The sequence below is a fragment of the Acomys russatus genome, chromosome 14 (assembly GCF_903995435.1).
Source record: "Acomys russatus chromosome 14, mAcoRus1.1, whole genome shotgun sequence".
In the NCBI taxonomy this organism is placed as follows: domain Eukaryota; kingdom Metazoa; phylum Chordata; class Mammalia; order Rodentia; family Muridae; genus Acomys; species Acomys russatus.
The window spans coordinates 49174197-49196816 of NC_067150.1; the positions used below are offsets into that span (position 1 = coordinate 49174197).

At 54.9% G+C, this 22620-nt stretch overlaps 1 protein-coding gene across 1 annotated transcript; it reads left to right on the top strand.

The window, feature by feature from the left end:
- Positions 1 to 555: 555 nt before the first annotated feature.
- Sema7a (semaphorin 7A (John Milton Hagen blood group)) lies at positions 556 to 22337 on the top strand. Its single transcript, XM_051156553.1, has 14 exons — positions 556 to 759; positions 13696 to 13838; positions 14335 to 14376; positions 14707 to 14799; positions 15013 to 15100; positions 15238 to 15348; positions 15968 to 16107; positions 16625 to 16809; positions 17600 to 17708; positions 17823 to 18021; positions 20688 to 20815; positions 21002 to 21156; positions 21315 to 21376; positions 21698 to 22337. The coding sequence occupies exons 1-14, from the start codon at positions 582 to 584 to the stop codon at positions 22054 to 22056; spliced, it is 1992 nt and encodes a 663-aa protein (XP_051012510.1). The 5' UTR covers positions 556 to 581; the 3' UTR covers positions 22057 to 22337.
- Positions 22338 to 22620: the final 283 nt, after the last annotated feature.

A 22620-nucleotide genomic window follows, 5' to 3' on the forward strand; every position in this document is an offset into this window, starting at 1 on the left:
TGAAAAATTCCCAGTGTTCCCTCAGGCAGAGCAAATAGTGGGGCATCGTGGGCACCCCACACACCATCGACCTCTTCTCTCTCCTCCACAGAGGAGAGCATCTTGTTCCAGCAGAGAGCTGGGTCCCACTCCGGCAAGCCCATTCTCTGAGAAAGGCTCTCTGACTACAAGCCACTTAGCAGGCTGCAACGGGGCTGTCCGGTGTTAAGATTCATCCTTGCGCTGAGAGGTCCTTACCGCTTACCTAGGCCTTTCCTTCCACTGGGGCGAGGGAAGTGGAACCGAAGCCCAGAGGAGGGATGGGGCCTGCCCCTCCCGACAGATCACAAGTCTGTCTTCTTTGCAGCTGGGTTCTCCCGGTGGAGTTGCCGGCGAGCGGGTGGCGAAGGTTCTCCTAGCAGCGGTCACCACACAGGCTAGGGGCCACCAGCAAAGCTAGAAAAGGCTGCGAGGGGCGAGGGGCGAGGGGGAGGGGTGGGTGGGGTCAGGCATTTGACTCCGCCTCCTGGCGCTAGGTTCTGCCTGCGGCCGGGCGCTGGCTCAGTCTCGGCTGCTTGCCGCTGTCGCTCCGGGGCTGCGGGATGACGCCTCCTCCTCCCGGACGTGCCGCCCCCAGCGCACCGCGCGCCCGTGTCCTCAGCTTGCCGGCTCGGTTCGGGCTCCCGCTGCGGCTGCGGCTGCTGCTGCTGTTCTGGGTGGCCGCCGCCTCCGCCCAAGGCCACTCGAGGAGCGGACCCCGCATCTCCGCCGTCTGGAAAGGTAGGCGGCGCCGCGCGGCCGGCGGGGCGCGGGATCGGACGCTGTGCGGGGCGGGTGCGGAGTGTGCGGCACCCGGAGAGAGTGCGTGTGCGCAGCTCTGTAGGTCTCAGGCCGGCCCCGAAGGGAGCGTGTGGGTCCGGGTGAGTGTATGTGAGTGTGCGTACTGTCACGCCGGAGTGGGTTGGAGCGCTGCAGCATGCGAGCGAGCGGCTGGGGCCCGGGCCCGGCTAAGTGGCGCTCCAAGTCCAACGGCGCAGCCGGAGCCGCAGCGCCGGGGCGCGGGGGGTGGGGGGTAGGTTGCGGGCCCCTGCCTCGCCGAGGCTCTTTGGCCCTCCGCCACGGGGTCTACTGTGCAGGACCCTTCTTTCCCCTGGCCACCTTCCTCGCCCCGACCACCTCCTTGCAAGCTGCGGGCTCTGCTGGCACGCGGGGCTCAGTCTGGGTTGGTGAAGGGGGCGCGGACCCATTGCCGCCGCCGCCGCGCTCGGGCTGCGGGAACAAAGACCCCGCCGCCTGCCCCCGCCCCCGCCCCGGCCCGGAGCGCGGGCCATGCAAGGGGGTGGGCACCCTGCGGCGATCCGGGACGAGGTGCGGTGCAGGGGCCCCAGGCACCTGGGCGCTGTCTCCGTAATACTGGGACCAGCCGCTCCCCCCTTACCCGCACGTGGCAGTTGTCACCACAAATCGGCACTAGCACAGGGAGGGGGGACAGTGCCCATTGGGTGGGGCGAGGCCATTGGGACCCCCAAGCGGCGTTTCTGGGGAGAGGTGTGCCGCCTTAGGGCTGTGGTGAATATGAGAACCTGAGGGACTCGAGTCTTTCCCTGGGGCATCTCAGTTTAGACCCATGTACGGTGGGACAGAAAGCTGGCTAGGTTGGGGTTGGAGGCTTTCTGCCGCTAGGGACAGAGCTCCCCTCCCCTGCATTGCACACAAATGCCTCCCCGCCCCCAGGCAAACTCAGCTCTGTACCCAAATTTGGCATCTCTGCAGCCCCTCCCCTAGTAGTGTTGGGGGACTCACTCCAGGGGCCGGGGGCTGGGGGTTACTGGTCCTATCTGTCCCTACTGGGAACCCTTTGATGCTTTGGCAGTTTTCAGGGATTGCGGAAGTCTGAGCATTATCTGGGGCAGGTATTCTTAGCAGAGGGGGGAGAAGAGCCCACATAAAATGAGTGGCCCGAACTGCCGCAGCAGCTGAGAGAATGTGACTTGCCCAAGGTCACTGAGCAGTGTGGGCACTCACTGTGCAGGAGGGGGCTCTGATCTGACCCTGGATCTTTCCTGGTCCAGGGTTAGGGAGAGGAGGAGGATTTAGATGGTTCTCCAACAGTAAACCAAGTGCTCTGGTCTCCAACTCTGCCACCCAGCCAGCGGTGTACCTGGTGGAAGAGAAACAGTTTAGCTGGAGTTCAGGACCTCCCATTTATGGTGGACACCTGCACACCCCACAGTTGCATACACTTCAGCCTTTCTCTGTCCTGCTCTGCCAGCTTTTTACCTTGCCTCCCTCCCCTTGTGTCTTGGACAGCATAGCGCATGAGTACTCCAGAGGAGACAAATGGTTATGTCTGAGTGTTATGGAATCTCCCTCTATTTCAAACTCCTTTCATTTGATTGTGCTTGTCCCCCCAAATCCTTCCTTGACCTCCCACCACATTCTTAATGCACACCCACTTGTTAGCACTTAATGCGTACCTTTCCATCCCTGGCACTTAGTCCTGACTTACCCTGAGGCTATTTAAAGCTGCTTTCAGCCCTTTTACCCACTTTTCAAGCTTCCAGGCCATCCCTGTGCCTGCTTCCCTTGCCTGCACTTCGCTGCTGTGACCACACTGGTAATGTACTATTGACCCCCTCTGGCTGGGATCCACCAGACACTCACCAATCTTGTCCAAGGACAGTCTGCAGTCTCCTTCACAAGTGCCAGGTGCCCCACTGACCAGACATGGCCTGCCTTTCACCTGCCCCCCACCCACCCTCCAGGGCCACCAGCTGGTGATGGTGTGCCCGGCTGACAGCTGCCTCTTGTCTCCTATGGGGTAACACATGGCAGTCGGGTAGAAGGGAGTTTGGATAGGGCCAACCCAGGCATAGAGTGAGGGGGGGGGACACCCTCTCAGGCTTTGCAAAAGACCTAGAGCCCTGTCTACTAGGGATGGATGGGCACAGCAACCTTGAGGGTTGACTGGACTAGGGATGGCGGTAGCCCTGCATACGTTTCTCTTCAAGCCATCAATTTAGATTTTAGTTTTGAGTTAAGACAGGATAGGGACTGGGGTAGGTATAGAAATGCCTTTGTTTTCTTTGCTTGGACCCCCCCACCCTCACTGCAAGCCTTAGGGAAAGATGAAAGGAAGGGACCCTGAGAGGGTACCAGACTGCACTTGTTAAGAGAGTGGCTGCCATTGCTATCAGATGAGGGTCTGGTGCAGGACATCGAGGGCCAGGGAGAAGGGTGTTCCATCGCAGACCCCTGGCTATCCTGAGCTCTGCACCTAGCTTCGACTCTTCAGAGGTTGTCGGAGCAGGAAGAGCACTGGAGGTGGTCCCCACAGAGCATCTCTAGCACCTGGGAATGTGTGTCTCTGATCTTCCTTCGAGCAGGGGTGGGAGACAGTGGATGGCCAGTGAGGGCATAGTGTAGCAAGAGGGTGGCATGCTTGTGTGTGCCGTGTACTGCTCCCCAGCTCCACCAACAGTCGGAGGAGAAGAAGTCCATGGCTGTCCTGACTCCCGTGTCCGAGTTAGCCAGCCTGTCCACAGAAGGGAAACAATCCGGTCTCTGTTCTCTACCTGCCCAGTTGGTTCTTCCCCCTCTGGCCCAATTAAAAACAGGATGTTATTGTTGACTTGGGAGCTACTAGGTAGCCATTAAGGGGCTGCTCCCCAGGGTTAGGGGGGTTGCTGTCACCTCCTCAGGGAGATGAGGTCACAGCTGGGGCTCCCCAAGCATCAGCATTTCCAGTGGAAATCCCTGCCCCCTTGGGGACTTAGATGAATTCATCACCTTCAAGGTGAACCTTCTGCAGAACTGGGGAAGGGGGGCCAATCCCCAAGAGGAAAGGGGGTTTCCTAGACTGGAAGAGCTGCTGGTGATGTCCCTAGAAGCTCTCCGTTAAGTTCTGTGATGGCTCCATGCGGAGCAGTTCTGAGAGCAGGTGTTGGGGTGGGGCTCAGATCCAAGTTGACTCTGACAACTTGGGTAGAAATAGGTGGAATGTAGGTAGACAGCAAGTAGTGCTGTCAATCATTGCTGGACCACGATGGCTTCCGATGTCCCTTTTCCTTAGGTCAAGGAGGGCAGAGCGGACACTGCGGTGGCCAGTTCAGATCTTGGTGTCAAGTGACCGAAACCCAGGCGGTTGGGGGGAATCTTTGAGTGCTGTGTCCTTCTTCTCCTTCCTACCATGGGCTGAAAGTCAGGGATCAGTTGCAGGGAATGGCTTGCCAGCTTATGACCTCGTGGCTGGACACACACTCAACAGGGGCCTTTCGAGTCCAGTTTTGTGCTGGTTCTAGACTTGAGGGTCCAGCAGAGAAACTAAGTGACTTAGTGTCCTTGTAGCTAAGGAGACTGAGCAGATAAACCTGTGCATGCACTGGAGGTATGTGACAAGACCTGCCACAGAGGGCAACGTCGGGGCTGAGGAAGTCTACCTGGTCAGCAGGCTTCCGGGATCAGATGGCAAAGCTGAGGTGACAGAGGCAGGAATTGGCTGGTTGAGGAAGGGACAGCCCAAGCACCTGTTTGACAAATGTTGAGTAAGTTTGGCCAGGGGTCCAGGAAGGGGTCTCTCTGTCTCTCTGTCTCCCCCCGTCACCCCCACCCCGCCACTTCTCTCTCACACTGTGTAGCCCTGGCTGGCCTGGAACTTGCTATGTAGTCTAGTCTGGCCTTGAACTCACAGAAATCTATCTGTCTCTTCCTCTAGTGCTGGGACTAAAGGCATGTGCATCTCCATACCTAGCTTCAGCAAGTTTTCTTGAAGGAGATGATATCTGAGCTGGGCCACTTGTCACTGCATGAGCAGCGAGGAGGATTCTTCCAGCAGGAGGCCTGCCATACCCTTTCTCTGCATGCTCTCTACGGCAGAAGAAACCTCTTGTATCCAAGCCCTGTATTGCGGGAACCTGGTCCTTGTTCAGCGTAGATAACTTTCTGGGTCGAATGTGAGGTTCTCTGCACTCTTTGAGGAGTACCAGGCCAGGTGGGCTGTGAGGCTCAGCCTGCAGGGGGCAGTCATGAGAACGGATGACCCTAGAGTCAGCTGCCAGACTCCCAGCTGACATCTTGGCTTCCACAGTCATTCTGCACCCCTCTTTTGTACCCAGTTTAGTGTGGCTGTGTCATAAGAGCCTGACCACACTTCCCTACGTCCTGCTAGCAGCTAGCTTGGGACCAAAAGGCTTCTGCTTTTTGTAGTTTCCTTTTTTGGCCACCCCAGGAGCCTTTCTCCTCCTCTGGGATAGGAGAGAGGAACTCTTGATCTGCCTAGGCCTTGCAAGAAAGACTGGTGGCTGCCAGGTGTATGACCATCTAAGCCATCAGTGAAACAGAGAGGAAGAAGAAAGTAAAGGACCATGCCCCTGGCTCATAGAGGCCAGAGGCTTCTGCCTTCCTCAGCCAGCCCTGGTCCCAAGTTGCTGCTCTACCACTGGAGAAGGTTCTCCAAGCCCTTTCGCCCACGTCCATCAGGGCTCCCTGTCTCATGTGTAGATTGTACTCTGCTCTCCTCAAAGTCCCTCCGTTCTTCTGTGAACACTCTACTGAGTATTCTACCCAGAACACACAGCCAGAGCTGGTGCCTCCCCAGAGCCTGGTGGTTACTTCATGGCCCCTTCTCTCCTTCCTTCCCGGCACCCGTTGTTCCCCAGGGCATTCTCTCTGTACCCTACCCACCCTCCTCCTCCTCAACCCCCTCCTCCTCCTCCGTGTCAGTTCTTTCTCAGTTCCACTGAAGAACCTTCTGAGATGGCCTCAGCTTACCCAGCCTGATGGCACAGAGCTCGGTGTGAGAAGAGAAGCTGGGCCAACCACACCAGCCCCAGATGGGGAAACTAAGGCCCAGGGATGGCAGAACTGGCTCAAGATCACTGACAAAATAGGCAGAGCTGGAGTCAGGGTTGTGTCTTTCTGCCTTGAGCTTTCTGGTAGCCCAGCTCTCTGCTTCTTCCCAGTGTCCTGTCTACTTTCACGCTTTTCTGGGTCTAGGACTTCTAAAGCCTGTTACTTCCTTGGCCCTTTTAACTGAGCCCAGAGAGTTCCTGTCCACACCCACGAAGACCACATTCTCTTTAGACCCTCTGGTTGGACCCGCTCTGTACACCTCACGTCTGGCCTTTGTGGTGCAGAGCTTGGGTCTCAGGGGGCAGGTTGCTCTGTGTCATGGCTCAGGCTAATCTGGGTTTAACCACCACAGCAGCCTGGGGATTAGGCTGATCCTGCGGAGCCTCCTGTACCTCTGCTTCTAATCAAGACCCCGGGCTTTGGGCCAGCATCCTGAGGACCCTCATTGTAGAGGGCAGCCAGCCCTTGACCCCTGCCTACACCTGGATCCAGCTCTTGGGAGAGGCAAAGCAGGAGAAGCCCCGTGCTTGTCCCAAGGGCGCCGTTAGTGACTAAGAGGCAGGGCCCATGGCTGTGATGGAAAAGGGGCCCCTGGGAAGTCAGGATCACACAGCCAAGGCTGTGATAGAAGAATGGTGTGAGATAATACAGTCTCTGGGAGGAGAAAGAATGAGCTACGGGTAGGGACACAGGATTAGGTATAGCCGCTGCCGTGGCTTAGCATGGCAAGTAAGGTCACTATGATAAGCACTGCATTCCATAGATGGCCTCTTCTAAGATGTCTCCTCCTCTGAAGAGGAGGCTGTCCCTTCCTACTGGCTGAATCACCCTATCTTGCCTAGCCCTAGCAATGGATGAAGGGACGTCTTTCACAACCCCACATCTCCGGTGAAACCCCACCAGACTGTGTGATCTGAGAGGAGAGAGAGTGTGTGTACCAGGTAGTGGATGGAACACAGTCAGGAAAGTACGGGCCAGGGCAGTGAGGCCTGGAGCAGCCTGGAACACTTCCTGGAGTTGGGATTTAAGCCAGATGTTCAAGGGCAGGTGAGATCCACATGCAGCCTGCAGCATGCAGCAGAGAAAGGATGGGGCAGTGAGCACTGGGTGTGTGCAGATGGGAGCTAGGCATAAGGGGATGCTCAGAGTCAGGTGAGCCCTGACTGCCCTGCTTTGGGGAGTTGGCCCCTGCTGGGATGGACAGCTGGGAGCTGTGGTGAGTTCCTGAGCTTAGAGCCAGGGCAGAGAGGATGAGTGTGACGGTGAGTGCTGGCTGGCTGGGAACCTGGGGGAGTATGTAGTAAGGAGGGCTGGCATGCATACCCGGCCCCACAGCTTCCTATTAGGGACAGAGAACCCATAGACTTATCTTTACAATTAGTCATACTGGCTAGCATTTAAGGTACAGGTGATACAGTGCACCCTAAATTCCTGCCCCACCTGCACCTGCACACTCATGCTCACTCATACACACTAGACAAGGTGTGTCACTAGTAGAGGTCAGGCATTTGATGGCAAGTGGCCTTTGCCTGGGCTTCAAGCTTCCCTCAGCTTGGCTTTGGTCTCCTCAGCTGTATAGAAGGGGCTGCCCAGGAAGTCCCTGAAAGTCCATCCTCGGAGTACAGTAGGATTCACTCAGGTTTCAGGGTTAGTCTAACTAAGTGTCAGCCTCTGCTCTGCCGCACACCCAGCTGTGTGACTCTGGATAAGTTGCTTAGCCTCTCTATGCCTCACACAGATTCTCTGTTAAACAGAGATAATAAGAGACCAGGCATCCTATGAGCTTAGTGATTTGCCGAACTAATAGCGCTAAAAAAAAAAAAAAAACCACTTGGGGCAGTCCCTGGCAGATGGACAGCGTTTCTGAAGAGCTGGGTTTAGGGTTGCTCTCCCTGGTGCCATCCTCTTCCTCTCTTCCCTTTTCCTCCTCCTCCTGCAGCATCTCTGGATTGTCAGGAACACAGTTCTGGCACCCCAGACCCTGCTTTCACAGGTTGTGCTGGCTGGCTGCCTTCACGCTGTGTCCCCTGCTGGTCCAGGCTAACGCAGTGGCTGGGAACCTTCTGTTTCACCACAGTGTTCCACCTGTCCCCCTCCCTACTGGGCTGAAGTAGCCATCTCCTGCCCTCTTGCTACTGCTGCCCTGGCTCTGAACCCAAGAGAAGACTCTACTTTTGTGCGTTCTCTGCTTTGAGATAGCCATTAGCTGACCTTTAGGGCTTTGGGAACCTGCTGGGCCAAAGAACGGATAGGAGTTAGATAGGGTGTGGCGTAGACGCTGGGCTTCCTGCCTTTCCTAGGATTGAGCTGACATCCACCTCCCGACTCCAACTGCGCCTTCCATCTCCACCTGAGCCCTTGAATCCTGCTCATTTCAGCTCTCCCAAAATGTACTTCTTCTCATCAGAACTTTGTCCCAGCTACTTTGTCCAGCAGCCAAACCCTCTGATCCTCTGGTCACAGTGACATAGGCGATCGGTCTCAGCCCTTGGTGGTTTGGAAGGGCCTTCATTTTCCTCTCTGTAAAATGGGCATGCAGGCCTTCACCTCGTCTTCTTTGCAGGGTCGTGGGGATTTGTTGGATGAGCTCAGTGCAGGCGGGTGAGGATGCCGCTCTCACTGTCTTGCTCTACTTTCAGGAAGCTGCCTCTGGCTTCTGCGGCATACATAGACTCACATTCCGCCCCCCCCCTCCGCCAACGGCCCTTGAACTTAAATCTCGAATGTTTCATGTTTGTTCCTGGAATAATGGTGGGTCATAAAACCCATCCTGCAAGCCCCCATCCCCACCAGCATCAGAAGGGCAAGCAACTGAAGTAAGGAAGGCCCTGCCCTAGCTCTCACAAACAGCCTGGATGCTGCCAAAGGAAGTGGAAAGCTTCTTAGAACCAGGGCTGAATCAACACCTGAGCTATCCTCCCCTCCCTCCCGTGACTGATCTTGGCAGTGGGCGTAGGTAGGCTTGCTGATAATGAGAGTAGATGTCACGAGGGTGACTACCACAGTAGGACCTTGCCACCTGTGTTGACACGCCACCTATCTGTTGGCTGTCAGAACCCAGCCCTGCACAGGTGTTACCAGGACCCTGATAGTAGCCGGAATCTGCTCCTAGGACCAGGTTGGTGCCATTTGGAAATGGCCATATCAGAGACAGAGCCAATGAAATGTCTGCCTCTGTGTGTCTGCCGCTGGTGGGTGGGGTTTCTCTTCACCACTCTGTGCAGCAGCCATAGTTCCATTAGTCATGCCTTTGGTTTACTAAAGGCCCCTGGGAGATCAGGGCCCTACCTGGGAGGTGGATGGGAGATTCCCTTCATTTTTAAAGTTAGTGACTCTGCACCTCTGCAGTAAGGGAGGGAGGGTTAAAAAGAGGGTGATGCAGAGAAATGGGAGCTTGAGAAGACAGGTGTTTTTTTTGTTGTTGTTGTTGTTTTGTTTTTTGTCTTCCTCACATCAGTCTCTCAAAGAAGTCCTGAGGGTAGTTTTGGAGAGATGCAGTGGCATGATGGGTACCCAAGTCTGTGAGCCTACCTTGGGTGTTGCCCTTGGGCTGGAGGCACAGCCGTGGCCTCCCTCTCCTCTCCCAGGTTGGTGGCTGTTTGCATACCCGCCCTGATGTGTGTCCAGCGAGATTCCAAAGGGTAGAGAAACCGCAGGCTAACTACATAGCTCCATGTGGCCAGTGCATGGTCAGGCGGGGCTGCGAGTGGGCCCGTGAATGCAAAATGGCATACAAGTGTGGGAGGCGGTCCCTGCTGGATATGGCTGGGTCCCCAGTCTGTTGCCGGCCAGGCCTCTGCTCCTTGGCGACTTGACTCGGGCATTTCCTACTGGGATGCCCACATTCTTGCCATTCCCTGCCCACTTTCCAAGGGCTTTTGGAGGTTAGCATTCAGGCCTGATGGGTTCAGTGGGTCAAGGACCAGCCCTTGTTGTTCCTTTGGCAGACAGTAACCCTTATTCCACCCTTCCCGGCCTGCTCTCTTCTTTCACAAGCATCCAGGCTACAGAGAAGGACAGGGCCAGATGGCAACAGGATCCAGAGTGAATGAGAGGAGGCCAGGTCCTTCGTTAGGCAGGCCTGCTTTGAGAAAACCTACTGGTTTCCCAAAGAAAACATCCCTACTTCCTATAGACAGCTGGCTGTTGGGACAGTGATGGGAAAGTGGCTCCCAAAAGGAATCAAGCCTAATTCCCCACCCCCCATTTCCAGCTACCCCCCCCCAACAGAATCAAGGCCTGGTGGGCACCCTGACAGGGGTGCCGTTTCTTCGTGGGGCCACTGCCCCCAGTCCATATTCCCAATACTTATATCTGGCTAGGACTGTGGCTAGGCCTTGTAAACTGTATGCTATGAGGAGATGGGGGTCTCAGGGACCGTGGACCAGCTAGGTATGGGACAGCCTAGGGATGTTCTTGCTGTGCTCAGGAGAGCCATGCTTGGCTCTGAATCACATGGGATGGGGGTGGCCTTTCTTGTGCCTAGCTTGCCTTGAGGCCATGTCCTCTCTGTGTGCCCCGAGCCCCCTCCCCTGCCCGAACCCCTGGTTATTCTGGGAGCTTTTAGCTACCACTTAGTCAGCCACTAATGCATGCGTCAGGCCGGGGAGTGAGAGGGGAGACGCCGTGCCAGACGGTGCTCCTTTTAGACACACAGGATGGAAGGGAAGCAGGGGTTGCCGGGAGGTGGGAGGTGAGGGACTGCCAGAGGATGGGAGACAGTCCTAGCCCCGGCCCTGCTCCTCGGTAGCAGGCAGTAGAAGAAACTGATGGGCAGTGGGTCAGTATGTCCTTGGGCTAGCTGTACCTCCCTTGCCCCACCACTAAGACTTAACCTTCTGCATTCCTCTTTCATTAATTCTATGTCAGGTTGCAGCCTGTGGCCTCAGCACCATAGAGTTAGCCTTCCCTTCTTTGTTCATGCTGTTTCCTCTGCTCTCACACTCTTTTCCTCATTCCTGGCCAGTCTAGCTTTTTTTTTTTTTTTTTTTTTTTTTAAATCTGCCTCCCCATCTCTTTGGATTCACAAGACAGCAAAAACAAAAGTGTTTAGGGAAGTAAAAACTTAGCCTAGATCTTTTAAAGGTAGACTCCAGTTTGCTCAGCCCCTGCCTAAGCCTTGAATCCATCCCTTCTCCTGGTCCAACTCTCTCTGAGGTGATCCTGGCCATTAGGGCTTGCTTCTGCCTTCACTTCCAGGCAGCCCTCCTGCCCAGCGCCCCCAGCCCCCTCTCCTGCTGACCTGAACAAAGCTTTCTTTCATGTATTCATGGAACTGCTGCTCTGACACTTCCTGGGCACAATCAGGCCCTTTGAGGGCCTCGGGCAGTGCGGGAGCCTGGGCTGGGGCTGGGGTGGAGAATGGGCCAAGGTCTTGTCCTGGGGCTGAGCTGGTGCCATCCCCTTCCTCCCCCTAGTTCATAACACATCACCAGGCACAGATCTGGGAGGGGCAGGAACCTGAGGGTCATGGGAGGGCTGGTCCTAAGCTCCTGTTTATTCTGCAGAATGGGGCCACCAGCCCATGCCTTCCCCCCGCGCTGACCTTGCCCAGGCTTTTGGGGGGGAACAGGCTTGCAGATCAAGGGAGCTCTGCCCTGGTTGTATCTATTGCCTATTCAGCTGCTGGCACCCTCCCCTGCCCTTCCTAGCTTCTGAGGGTTTTCTGGGAGCAGCCCGGGGCTCCCTCCTGGGACCATCTGCTTAGTGAGCTTTCTGTGGTGTGGGTTCCTCATACCTATACTTCTGAGGAGAGCCAAGTGTCCCCCTCAGACTTTGTCCTTGGTTCCTCCCCACTCAGACTTGACTCTTTTCAGGACTGCTCTTCGATAGTCCGGCTACCTCCAGACAAAAGCTCCCTCCATGGTCCCCTCAGGTGCCTTTTCCCCCCCTTTAAGTTGATTTGTCCCTTAGCCTTGCCTGCCCCTCCTCTGAGGCCTGGGGATATGACCTTGATACAGGTGCTTGGGAGCTAAGGAGACTGGTGAAAGTGGCCCGCACAGCCTGTGAGTGCTTCTTTTCCTTGGCTTTGGGGCCGTGGGTCTCAATAGTCCAGCATCCTTTCCCTGGCTCTGTGACTGGAGAGACTGGATATTTAAGGAAGTGAGAGGGAAGCTGTACTTCCTGGAACCTGGACATGGACTCACTGCTCAGGTTGCTGCTTAGGCTATGGGTAATAGGAGAAGAGCTCATGAGTCAGAAAGACCCAGTGTCGCCTGCCTGCTTTAAAGTTTTATCCCAGCTGGAAGAGAGCTAGAGGACAGTGCTCACAACCTGCCACCATTAAACCCCTCTACCTAGAAAGGAGCATAGAGCTGGACTCTCAGCCCCTGTCCTGTCCATCTAATGAGAGGCAGCGTTGGGGTAGAAGGCATGAGAGGTAGGGTGCCTGACCTCCCCTTCCCACCCCCACTGCTGGGTCAGGCTATTTTTGATGTGCCCCAGGAGAGCCAGGTCAGTCAGAGGGGCAGCCCACTCAGCACTTCATTCTAGCCAGCCAGGCTCGCATCTCCAGGAATGTTCTTGAGAACTGATACTGTCTGGATGAAACAAATGTGTCCAGCTTGCTGGTGTGACCTTGGGCCAGGCTTGTCCCCCAGAGGGCCTCGGTCTCCTCCTCTACATAGCGAGCCAGACCACTGCAGAGATGCAGAAGTTGAGTTACTCCCACTGTCTGCCTGGGGTCACTTGGCTGTGGAGAAATGTGTGTTTAGGAAAGGGAATGAGGGAGTAAATTGGACACTGTATGCTCTTGCTGTTCCTTGCCTCTCATGGATGCAGGATCGGTAGGAATGGCTTAAGTAACAGCGAGAAGGATTTAGGGCAGCCCTTGAGGAACTGGCAGGTTTCTTTTTGCCTGGACTGGGTCATGTCCTGTTTGGGTGTCACTGCCAAACTGGCTGTCCCAAAGTTTGCTGCAGCTGAAAAAAACAGTGGTCAGCCTAGGTTCCGGGGCAAGGCCCAGGCTAATGAGAGGCGAGGGGACAGTGGCTGTGGCTGATTGCTGAGGGCATAGCCACAGGCCATCCCATCCTGGTAATTTAGTCCTGCAACCAGGACAACCTCAACAATGTCACTAGAGATGAGACAGTTTCTCCCTGGAGGCGGTGGCTGCAGACAGTTTCTTTTTTGGGCAAAACTGCCCTGGTCAGCTGTTCCACTCAATCAGAAACGTAGGTTGTGCTTGGTGACTGTCCCCTGTCCCATAGTTGCTGATCCTGAGTCCCGGAAGGAGCTGGCCTCTGGGTGGATGAAACCAGGGTAGAGGTTAGCTTTGGAGACAGAAGTGGAGTGCTGATTTGGGGCCCGCTCCCCACCTGCTTTCATATGTACTTGGGTTGTCTGTTCCTTGATAGGAAGGAGCGGATGTTAGGACTTGTTTCAGCTCTGAAATGGTGCCCACCAAGGGCCTGGGGTAAGCCACAGGGGGGTTGGAGACAACTTCTCAAAGGAAGATTTGGAGTTGTGAGTAAAATGGTTGCCCAGGGATATGAACCCTAAGCAGGGCGCTTAGAAGCCCTGCAGTCTGCTTCTGGAGAGACTGAGTGAAATGGAGGTAACTGCAGATTCCTGCACGGTACAGAGCTGATGGTCTTCTCATCCCTGCCCAGCCCCTCAGGAGGATGTGTGTGTTTGGGAAAGGGGACTATTTTCCCTAGGGTCCCTAAAATGCCCCTTACTCTGAGACCACACACATTGCCGAGAAGGAACCGTTCCTTACTTCTCCGGCCCACCTAAGCCAGACCTTTGTGTCTGAGCCTTCAGCGCCTCGAGCTTGGAGCGTTGGTTAGCCAGCATGGTCTAGTATGCCCGTGGGAGCTGAAGGGTCCTCTTGCTCAGAGTGTTTTTCTCCTTCCTGCTGCACAGGGCAGGACCATGTGGACTTTGGCCAGCCTGAGCCACACACCGTGCTCTTCCATGAGCCGGGTAGCTTCTCTGTGTGGGTGGGCGGACGTGGCAAGGTCTACCGCTTCAACTTCCCCGAGGGCAAGAACGCCTCTGTGCGCACGGTGAGCTTGGGCCTCTGCCCTCCCCTTTGCTTTTCCTCTTCCCTGTCCTCTGGTCCTAGTGAAGAGCCTTTGGGAGTGTGAGGGACTGGCCCATCTTTCTGCACATGTTCTTTTACCTCTGTAACCTCATACACGCTTCCTGGGGGAGGCTTCCTCGGGTAGTCCACATTGGTGTAAGGGAGTCAGGCTATGAGGAGAAAAACTGGGAGCTAACACACATATCCAGGCAGGTAGTGCTGATGTGGGGGAGCCAGGTTAGGACGCTGGATCCCAGAACCCAGAACGTGCCTTTTGCGATTGCTAGGCTCTGCTCCTGGTACCAGACAGAGAGCCTATGTGACCTTGGGAAATCTGCTTACCCTCTGCAAGGCCCAATTACTTCTATGGAAGATGAGAATAATAGTCTCGTCCAGAGTTTGCCCTGAGGCTGTGTGGGCAGCATTTCAGGGCTGTTTCACCTCTGGAAGAAGGATTAATGCTTCTCTCCCTCCTCCAGGTGAACATTGGCTCCACAAAGGGGTCCTGCCAGGACAAACAGGTGAGTGGACGGAGGGACCGTAGAGAAGGGAGGGGCCCCTTGGGGAAGAGGAAGAAGATCCCGGAGTCAGGGAAGAGAGGGGGCATGGCTTTGCACTATGGTCTCCAGACTTATTGGGGGAGGTTTGGACCAGCCTGAAGGCTCCTAGTCAGAGGGGGAGACATAGGCCTTGCTCACTGGGGGATAGAGTCAGCTGCCCTGCCCTGGGTGGCTTCTGTCTGTGCTCAGCCCTTTTGGAAGTTTTCTTTCCTAAGACGGAGGGAGGGTCTTAGTGTCTGCTGGGCCTGTCAGGGACTCTCCACACACCCAACTCTCTCCTTCCCCACACAGGACTGCGAGAATTACATCACTCTTCTAGAAAGGCAGGGTAATGGGTTGCTGGTCTGTGGCACCAATGCCCGGAAGCCCAGCTGCTGGAAATTGGTGAGAACCCTTCCCATGTACCTGAATATGTCCCCATTTCCTGGGTAGATGTCAGCCCCTTATGGCCAGGAGACCAGCATCACCCTGAGCAGAATCTCTAGGAGAATAGTTTCCTGGCCCCGGGAAACTGCTCCCTTACCCCCACCCACCCACCCACCATAAGGTGCCATGGCTGGTGGTCATGTGGCCATCTGCACCTCTGATCTCTTCCAGGTGAATGACAGTGTGGTGGTGTCGCTTGGTGAGATGAAAGGCTATGCCCCCTTTAGCCCGGATGAGAACTCCCTGGTTCTGTTTGAAGGTAGAACAGCATTGCAGCAGGGGCCCTGGGAGGGTGCTGCTGCACCAGGCTTGGGGTAGGAGGGTCGTCAGCCCAAGCCTGGGGAAGGATTTATAGAAGTTACTGTTCTTACCCACACGCTCCCCCTCCCATCCCAGGGGATGAAGTGTACTCTACAATCCGGAAGCAGGAGTACAATGGGAAGATCCCTCGGTTCCGCCGTATCCGGGGCGAGAGCGAACTGTATACAAGCGATACTGTCATGCAGAGTGAGTCCGATTCTGGTTGGGTTGAGGGTGAACCAAGGGGTGTGAATGCCCAAGGTGGCAGATAGTCTCCTGACATATCCCAGGAAGACTTCCTGAAAGGCACAAACCTGAATAGTCAGCATGGAGGCGTTTTGAGTTGTGAGAGAGGACGGATCGCAGAGGAAAAGAGTGGAGGCCAGATGGGTCTGAATTACTTTGGGAACAAACACGGAGGAAGCTGAGACCAAGCATGAGGCCCAGAGAGCCGAAGTTCATCTTTCTCATGAGTCCATGTGGGGCAGATGGCCCCATCTTCCTCATTAAGGCTCTGTTGATTAGGGAGAAGTGACATGGGCACTCCAGGGACTTTCCTGCAATCCCCAGGCATGAAGTCATTGCTCTTGGGCCCATGACATCTTTGTAGAGGAGGACATAACAGGTGTGGGGTATTGCTTTAGAGCTGAGGGCCCCATGGGGCTTAAGTGCTGTTCTGAGTGTGTGTGTGTATGTATGTATGTATGTATGTATGTATGTATGTATGTATGTATGTATATGTAAATTTTGGGAGAAGTGTGCAAGGTTGAATGGGTACCTCACACAGGTTTCTGGCCTCAAACCCTATCACCATTGTTCCTGGCAGACCCACAGTTCATCAAGGCCACCATGGTGCACCAAGACCAAGCCTATGATGATAAGATCTACTACTTCTTCCGGGAGGACAATCCTGACAAGAACCCCGAGGCTCCTCTCAATGTGTCCCGAGTGGCCCAGTTGTGCAGGGTGAGCCAGATATGTGAGGGGTGGCTGGGTGAGTGAGAGTGTGGCAATAGGAGTGCGTGTGTGTGTGTGTGTGTGTGTGTGTGTGTGTGCATGAAACTGTGGGAATGTGTACGCACAGGCTATCATGTGCCTGTGAGTAAATGTAGTTTTGCTTGTGTGCATATTAGTCGTGCAACCATGTGAGTACATAAGTACCTGTGTATTTACCTGGGTTGCATTTGTGTGGATTTGCTATATTGTGTGTTTGTGTACAGTGTGCATAGGTGAAAGTAGGACATGAGTGTCTGTCTGATCCTGTCTGCTATGGTGGGCCCAGAATGTTCATCTGCAGGGCCCCAGTGTGGCCAGACCAGGCTACCTGAAAGCTTGCGTGAGTCTCCACAGATTTCAGCCCCGACCATTACCTGCCCTGCTCCTCAGTAGCCTGGGTGCTGGCATGCCCGGCAGCAGGTGCCTCTGGTGTGTCAAGCAGCTCAGGCAGGTGCTGAGGGGCTTCTTCTGCCTTCTGCCATTCCAGGGAGACCAGGGTGGTGAGAGTTCGTTGTCTGTCTCCAAGTGGAACACCTTCCTGAAAGCCATGCTGGTGTGCAGTGACGCAGCCACTAACAGGAACTTCAATCGGCTGCAGGATGTCTTCCTGCTCCCTGACCCCAGTGGCCAGTGGAGGGACACCAGGGTCTATGGTGTTTTCTCCAACCCCTGGTGAGGACTAGTTATGACGTTAGCAGAGACTGCATATACAATGCTTGAGTTGTTAACTAGGTGTGTGGGGTGGCGGCAGCAGTGGCTGGCAACGTGATGCATGTACTGTTGTGAATTTGCCTCTATACACGTGATGTGTATCTTGGGCCTGTGCACATTTCTGCCTACGTGTCCTGCCATAGGTGTGCCCAAAGCTGATATTTAGGCCTGGGAAAGGCTGAGAAGCCTCTCCTGGGGTGCTGGGTGCTATCACACCTGCTCAAACACTGCCTGATAATTCACACTCTTAATCACTTTCATTGATTGAAAACAAAGCAGACAAATGTTGGGGGTGGAGAAAGACCCTGTTCCAACAGTGTCAGTGCTTGCGTGTGTGCATGGGTGTGTGCGTGGAGCCACATGAAGGTCGGGTGGGGGGCCCCCTAAGGCTTCGCACGCTGCAGCCTGTGACTGGAGGGGCCAGAGAATGACTCAGCCCATGACAGGGTTCCTCTTTCTTTTGGTCGGGTAGAACAGGTGGCCTCTTAACTCAGTGATGCTGTAACAGCACCCAAGATTGTGGTTTTAGTGGAGAGAACTTAATTGATCTAACCTCCCCCCCTCTGTTCCTCCCCTGTTTCAACCTTGTTTGATATGCTAGGCACTGGTCCCCGCGCCAGCTATATTCTAGCCTGCTGAGCTTGCAGGCAGAGGGCTGTGCTTGTGCCCTGTTTGGCATGGGGCTGGCCAGGGTGAGTGGAGGTGGGTGCATCCCTGGCCCCCTACTGAGGTGCTTTGTATATCCCTGCAGGAACTACTCAGCTGTCTGCGTGTACTCGCTTGGTGACATTGACAAAGTCTTCCGTACCTCCTCACTCAAGGGCTACCACATGGGCCTCCCCAACCCTCGACCTGGCATGGTGAGCCATTGACCAGCCATGGCCCAGACCCCAGCCTTTCCTGGGGTCTTTGTTTCAGAACTTTTGCTTTAAGCCTTCCAGTCACCGCTGACTTACTCTTATTCTCTTTCCCAGTGCCTCCCCAAAAAGCAACCCATACCCACGGAAACCTTCCAGGTAGCTGATAGTCACCCAGAGGTGGCACAGAGGGTAGAGCCCATGGGGCCGCTGAAGACACCATTGTTCCACTCTAAGTACCATTACCAGAAAGTGGTCGTCCACCGCATGCAAGCCAGCAATGGAGAGACCTTCCATGTGCTTTACCTAACCACAGGTAATGGGCTATCCCAGAACTCCCCGACTTAACTGTGTAAAAAATAGATATGAGCCAGGTATGCTGGCTCATGCCTTTAATCTCACTACTCAAGAGGCAAGGGCAAGCCGGGCATGGTGGCACACACCTTTAATCCCAGCACTTGGGAGACAGAGGCAGGCGGATCGCTGTGAGTTCGAGGCCAGCTTGGCCTACAAAGTGAGTCCAGGACAGCCAAGGCTGCACAGAGAAACCCTGACTCGAAAAACAAAACAAAACAAAAGAACCATGTAGGTGATGTTCTCTTGGGCCTTTGGGTGTAGATGGAGAATTGAGTGGACAGAGCTGTCAGGGGTTAGTATGTGGAGCTGTGGAAGCTCAGGTAGGGGAGGCGGGACTTCCTGGAGGAGGTGAGGCAGACGGAAAAAGAAAAGTATCCTAAATTGAGAGAAGTGCATGCACCAGAACTCGAGGCAGAAATGCAGTGAGTGGGCAAAACCAGGTGGAGCTTTGGTCCAGATGTCTCACTCAATGGAGAAGATATAGGTGTGTGTGTGTGTGTGTGTGTGTGTGTGTGTGTGTGTGTGTGTGTGTGTGAGAGAGAGAGAGAGAGAGAGAGAGGAGAGAGAGAGAGAGAGAGAGTGTGTGTCAGTGGGCCTCCTGGAGCCTCTGCCATGCAGAATAAGAACTGTGGTCCTTTCATTAGACTTTAGGCTTATGCAGGTGAGAGAAAGCACTTGAAAAGTTGGTAGGGTGCAAAGAATTTGATTCCATGTAAAGAGGGAATTGCAAATGGTAAAGTCTCCTGGAGGCCTGAGACAGCCTCTCCCTTTTCTTTACTGGAGGGGCTTCCCTGATGAGGCAGAGTGAATGCCCTAGAGATGCCCCTGCATTGTAGAAAGCCTTTGTACCCCTGAGCTCGGTTTGTGTCTACCTCCTCATCTCGAGTCTCAGTCACAGAGGGGGTGATGTCCTGGAAATAGCCTTGGCGACCACTGTGGGCCTGGCCAGAGGCCTTCCTGGAAACTTGAAAGGACCCTATGCCTCTGGGACCATACATCAGGGCCCAGGCCCTATCCCTCAATTGTTCGTTCTCCCTCGCGGCTTCCTGTTGCTGCTTCATTTTGGGCCTTCCTTGGCCATGTTGGCCTGGTTGGAAGCTAGAGTCCTAGGGTCATTGTTTGGACCCTGGAAAACTCAAGGAGAGGAGTTTCCCACAGGACACTGGGGACAAGGGAAGGGAGGTCTCACAATGCAGGACAGGGAGCCCTGCTACTCCCTTCCCACACGTCTGGGCTACAAGCACACTCAGGGATTCCGGAGGAAGTCTCTTAGCTTTGCTGTGGCCCACGGGAGAAACACCAGTTTAGAGCCTGCAGCATTTAGAAATATTGGGGCCAGATGAAGACAAAGAATTTTCTAGGTTCTCAACAGAGAATGGGGAAGCTCTCACAGTGGGGACTGGCTATGGGTCTGTTTGTTTGTATCTGTGTCTGTGTGTCTGGGATGAGGGCAGGGGCTGTGTTGGGATCCAAGGTCCAAGTAGTCTTTGACTGCGTCTCAAAGCCTATGGGTCGGAATACTGAGCCTAGAGGAACTGTCTTAGGTAGGCGTCACCTGACTGCTTTTTTGGGGCAGAGGATGCCCTGGGAAATGGAGATGGAAGGAGAGACGTGAAAGGCTATTCTAGAAACTGGGACAGCAGTTGAGGTGGGATTAGCAGGACCAGGGTTAGGATACCCATTCGTCCCCAACAGGTGCCAGTGGAGAGAGAGCTGCTGTAGCAGACAGTCTGGTTATGTGACCTTGAGAGTCCTCATGTGGAATCTAAGGTTCTTTTCAGATCTAAGATTTTACAGAAATTAAAATATCCCTTAAGACTACGTGCCACGTGGAATCCAGGATTGGCTCCGGGAACAAAAGAAGGACATCAGTGGAAAAACCCGAGAAACCCAAATGAAGTCTTAGTTGAGTGAATAGGAACACACTGGTGTCAGTTGCTTAGTTGTGACAAATTTACTCTGGTTATGTAAGATTTGTTAGATGGGGAAACTGGGAGAAGGCTAGACAGGGACTCTCTACACTATTATCACTGCCACTTTTCTGAAAACCTAAAATGATTCCTAAAATAAACAATTAAAAACAATATATCCCCTAGGTACCTAGGATGCAGGCAAGTTGTTTAAAAAAAAAAAAAAAATAGCAGAGGTGGGTTTCTGACCTGTCTGAGTTCCAATTTGTTCCCTGCTGTTCACCATCTGTGTGACCTTGAGCAAACTGCGTAGCTTTTCTGCACCTCCCTGCCTTATCTGCAAAGTAAGGGAGATAACGCCTACCTCAAAGGGCAGAGGAGGGAAGGGGGTAACCAAGGCAATGTGTGAGGCTTGCTTTTTAATTTTGCAGCTGCCTATAAGCCTTTGGCATATTGGGGCCACTCGTTGAGGAGTTGGCCTTTTGGGATCAGCCTTGGAAACTTCCAGGCTGCCCTTGGGCTCTCTGTTCCGTCTCAGTCAGCTGTCCTCCTCCTACCCTACCGCAGTCCTGTGACACTCGCCTGAGCCATGACTCCTGAATCCTCCCCACCCAGTGTCTTTTCCTGGCAGCCCTGAAGAAGGCTGTCTGTCTGAGGTGGGCTTGTGTCTATTGACTCGCCTCCCCTCCCCCTCCCCTCTGCTCACTACCCACAGACAAGGGCACTGTTCACAAAGTGGTGGAATCGGGGGACCAGGAACACAGCTTTGTCTTCAACATCATGGAGATCCAGCCTTTCCACCGTGCAGCTGCCATCCAGGCCATATCCCTGGATGCTGACCGGGTGAGCTCTCCCCACCCTACTCTGCACTCCTGGGACCACCCAGACAGCGGCCAGAGGAGAGGGCGACTTTGTTTGTGGTTTGCATGCCCTCTCTAGGACCTCCAAGGCGACAGGATCCCTTCTTCAAGGGTTGAGAACTCAGTGGAGGGCTCTGGCCTGACCCAGTCTTGCTCTCTTTCCATCCAGCGGAAGCTCTATGTGAGCTCCCAGTGGGAAGTGAGCCAGGTACCCCTGGACATGTGTGAGGTCTACAGTGGAGGCTGCCATGGCTGCCTCATGTCCCGAGATCCTTACTGCGGCTGGGACCAGGACCACTGCGTGTCTATCTACAGCGCCCAACGGTACATCAGATAAACCCCTTTGGCCCGAGGGAGGGCAGACCTAAGAATGAGGAGCCCCTGAAGGGCTGCTGGAGGCTCTTTCTGGGGGTCCTGTGGGGATCGGTGGGGTGCTGGGCTGCAGCCTCCCACCTGCTGATGTTTGCCCGTCCTACTTCCAGATCAGTGCTGCAGTCTATTAATCCAGCTGAGCCACACAAAGAGTGTCCCAACCCAAAACCAGGTATCTCATTCAGCCCTGGCCCCGGGGCCCCAGGCGGATGAAGGAAGCACAGCTATGCCTCAGTTACCTTGCTCTGCAGAAGGCATGGATTTGACCTGAGGCCCCTGGACCATACCCTGCTGAGGGAACTCTCATGATGTAGGGTGCTTTTGAGAGGGCTAGGAATGTGGGAGAATACAAGGGGGGGAAAAAGCCAGGCTTCACACCCCCTCTCTACCATGTTCCTTTAGAAGCTTTGCTCCAGAAGCCTCATCTGGAGGCAACACAGAGGCTCCCAAGGTGCCCTTGCTCCCTCCTCATGCCTGCCTCTTTCTTTCTCAGATGAGGCCCCAGTGCAGAAGGTTTCCCTGGCCCGGAATTCTCGATACTACCTGACCTGCCCCATGGAGTCCCGCCATGCCACCTATTTATGGCGCCACGAGGAGAATGTGGAACAGAGCTGTGAGCCAGGCCACCAAAGCCCTAGCTGTATCCTGTTCATCGAGAACCTCACAGCCCGTCAGTATGGCCACTACCGGTGCGAGGCCCAAGAGGGCTCCTACCTCCGTGAGGCTCAGCACTGGGAGCTGCTGCCTGAGGACAGAGCCCTAGCGGAACAGCTAATGGGTCGTGCCCGCATCCTGGCCACCTCCTGGCTGGTGGTCCTGCCCACACTCATACTTGGCCTGCTGGTTCACTAGGGCTTCTAGGAGCTGGGTGCACCCCAGGTCTCTGTAGCCCAGGAGTACTAGAAACATGTCACACCCAGCCGGCCGGCCCGGGAGCTTCCTGTCCACTGGTTCTTCCAGGGGAACTGAATAATCCAGTGGGGGACAAAGGGCCTGGAGATGTCCAGCCGCAGGCGGCTGCTGGGACCCAGGTGGGGTGGCGACAGTGAGGGACTACAAAATGAAGGCACCGACTGTGAAGCTGGGCCATGCCACTAGCGACTCAAGACTGTATCTTCTCGAGAATTTTTTTTTTTTTTTTTTTTTTTTTTTGAAATCTCCTCACACTTGACTTCGCGAGGTGATGCGCCTGGCCTGAGAGCCCCGCGGCCTGGCAGTGGGGCTTTGGGAAGGGGAGCTGGGACCCCATCTCTGGACCTAGGGGTTGAGCTTCCTTTTCCTGCTCCACTGCTGGGTGTCCCTGCAGGTCCCGGCTGCTCCTCTGCACCTCCCTCACAGCCCGGGTCCCACCGGATAGCGCCTTGCATGTTTATTGAAGGATGTTTGCTTTCCCGGACGGAAGGGCGGAAAAAGCTC

Bases quoted from the DNA above. Each gene is read 5' to 3' on its own strand.
- Sema7a (XM_051156553.1), top strand. From the start codon at position 582: ATGACGCCTCCTCCTCCCGGACGTGCCGCCCCCAGCGCACCGCGCGCC. The intron at 17,709-17,822 runs GTGAGCCATTGA...TCTCTTTCCCAG, and splicing joins CCAACCCTCGACCTGGCATG to TGCCTCCCCAAAAAGCAACC. The intron at 21,377-21,697 runs GTATCTCATTCA...TTTCTTTCTCAG, and splicing joins GTGTCCCAACCCAAAACCAG to ATGAGGCCCCAGTGCAGAAG.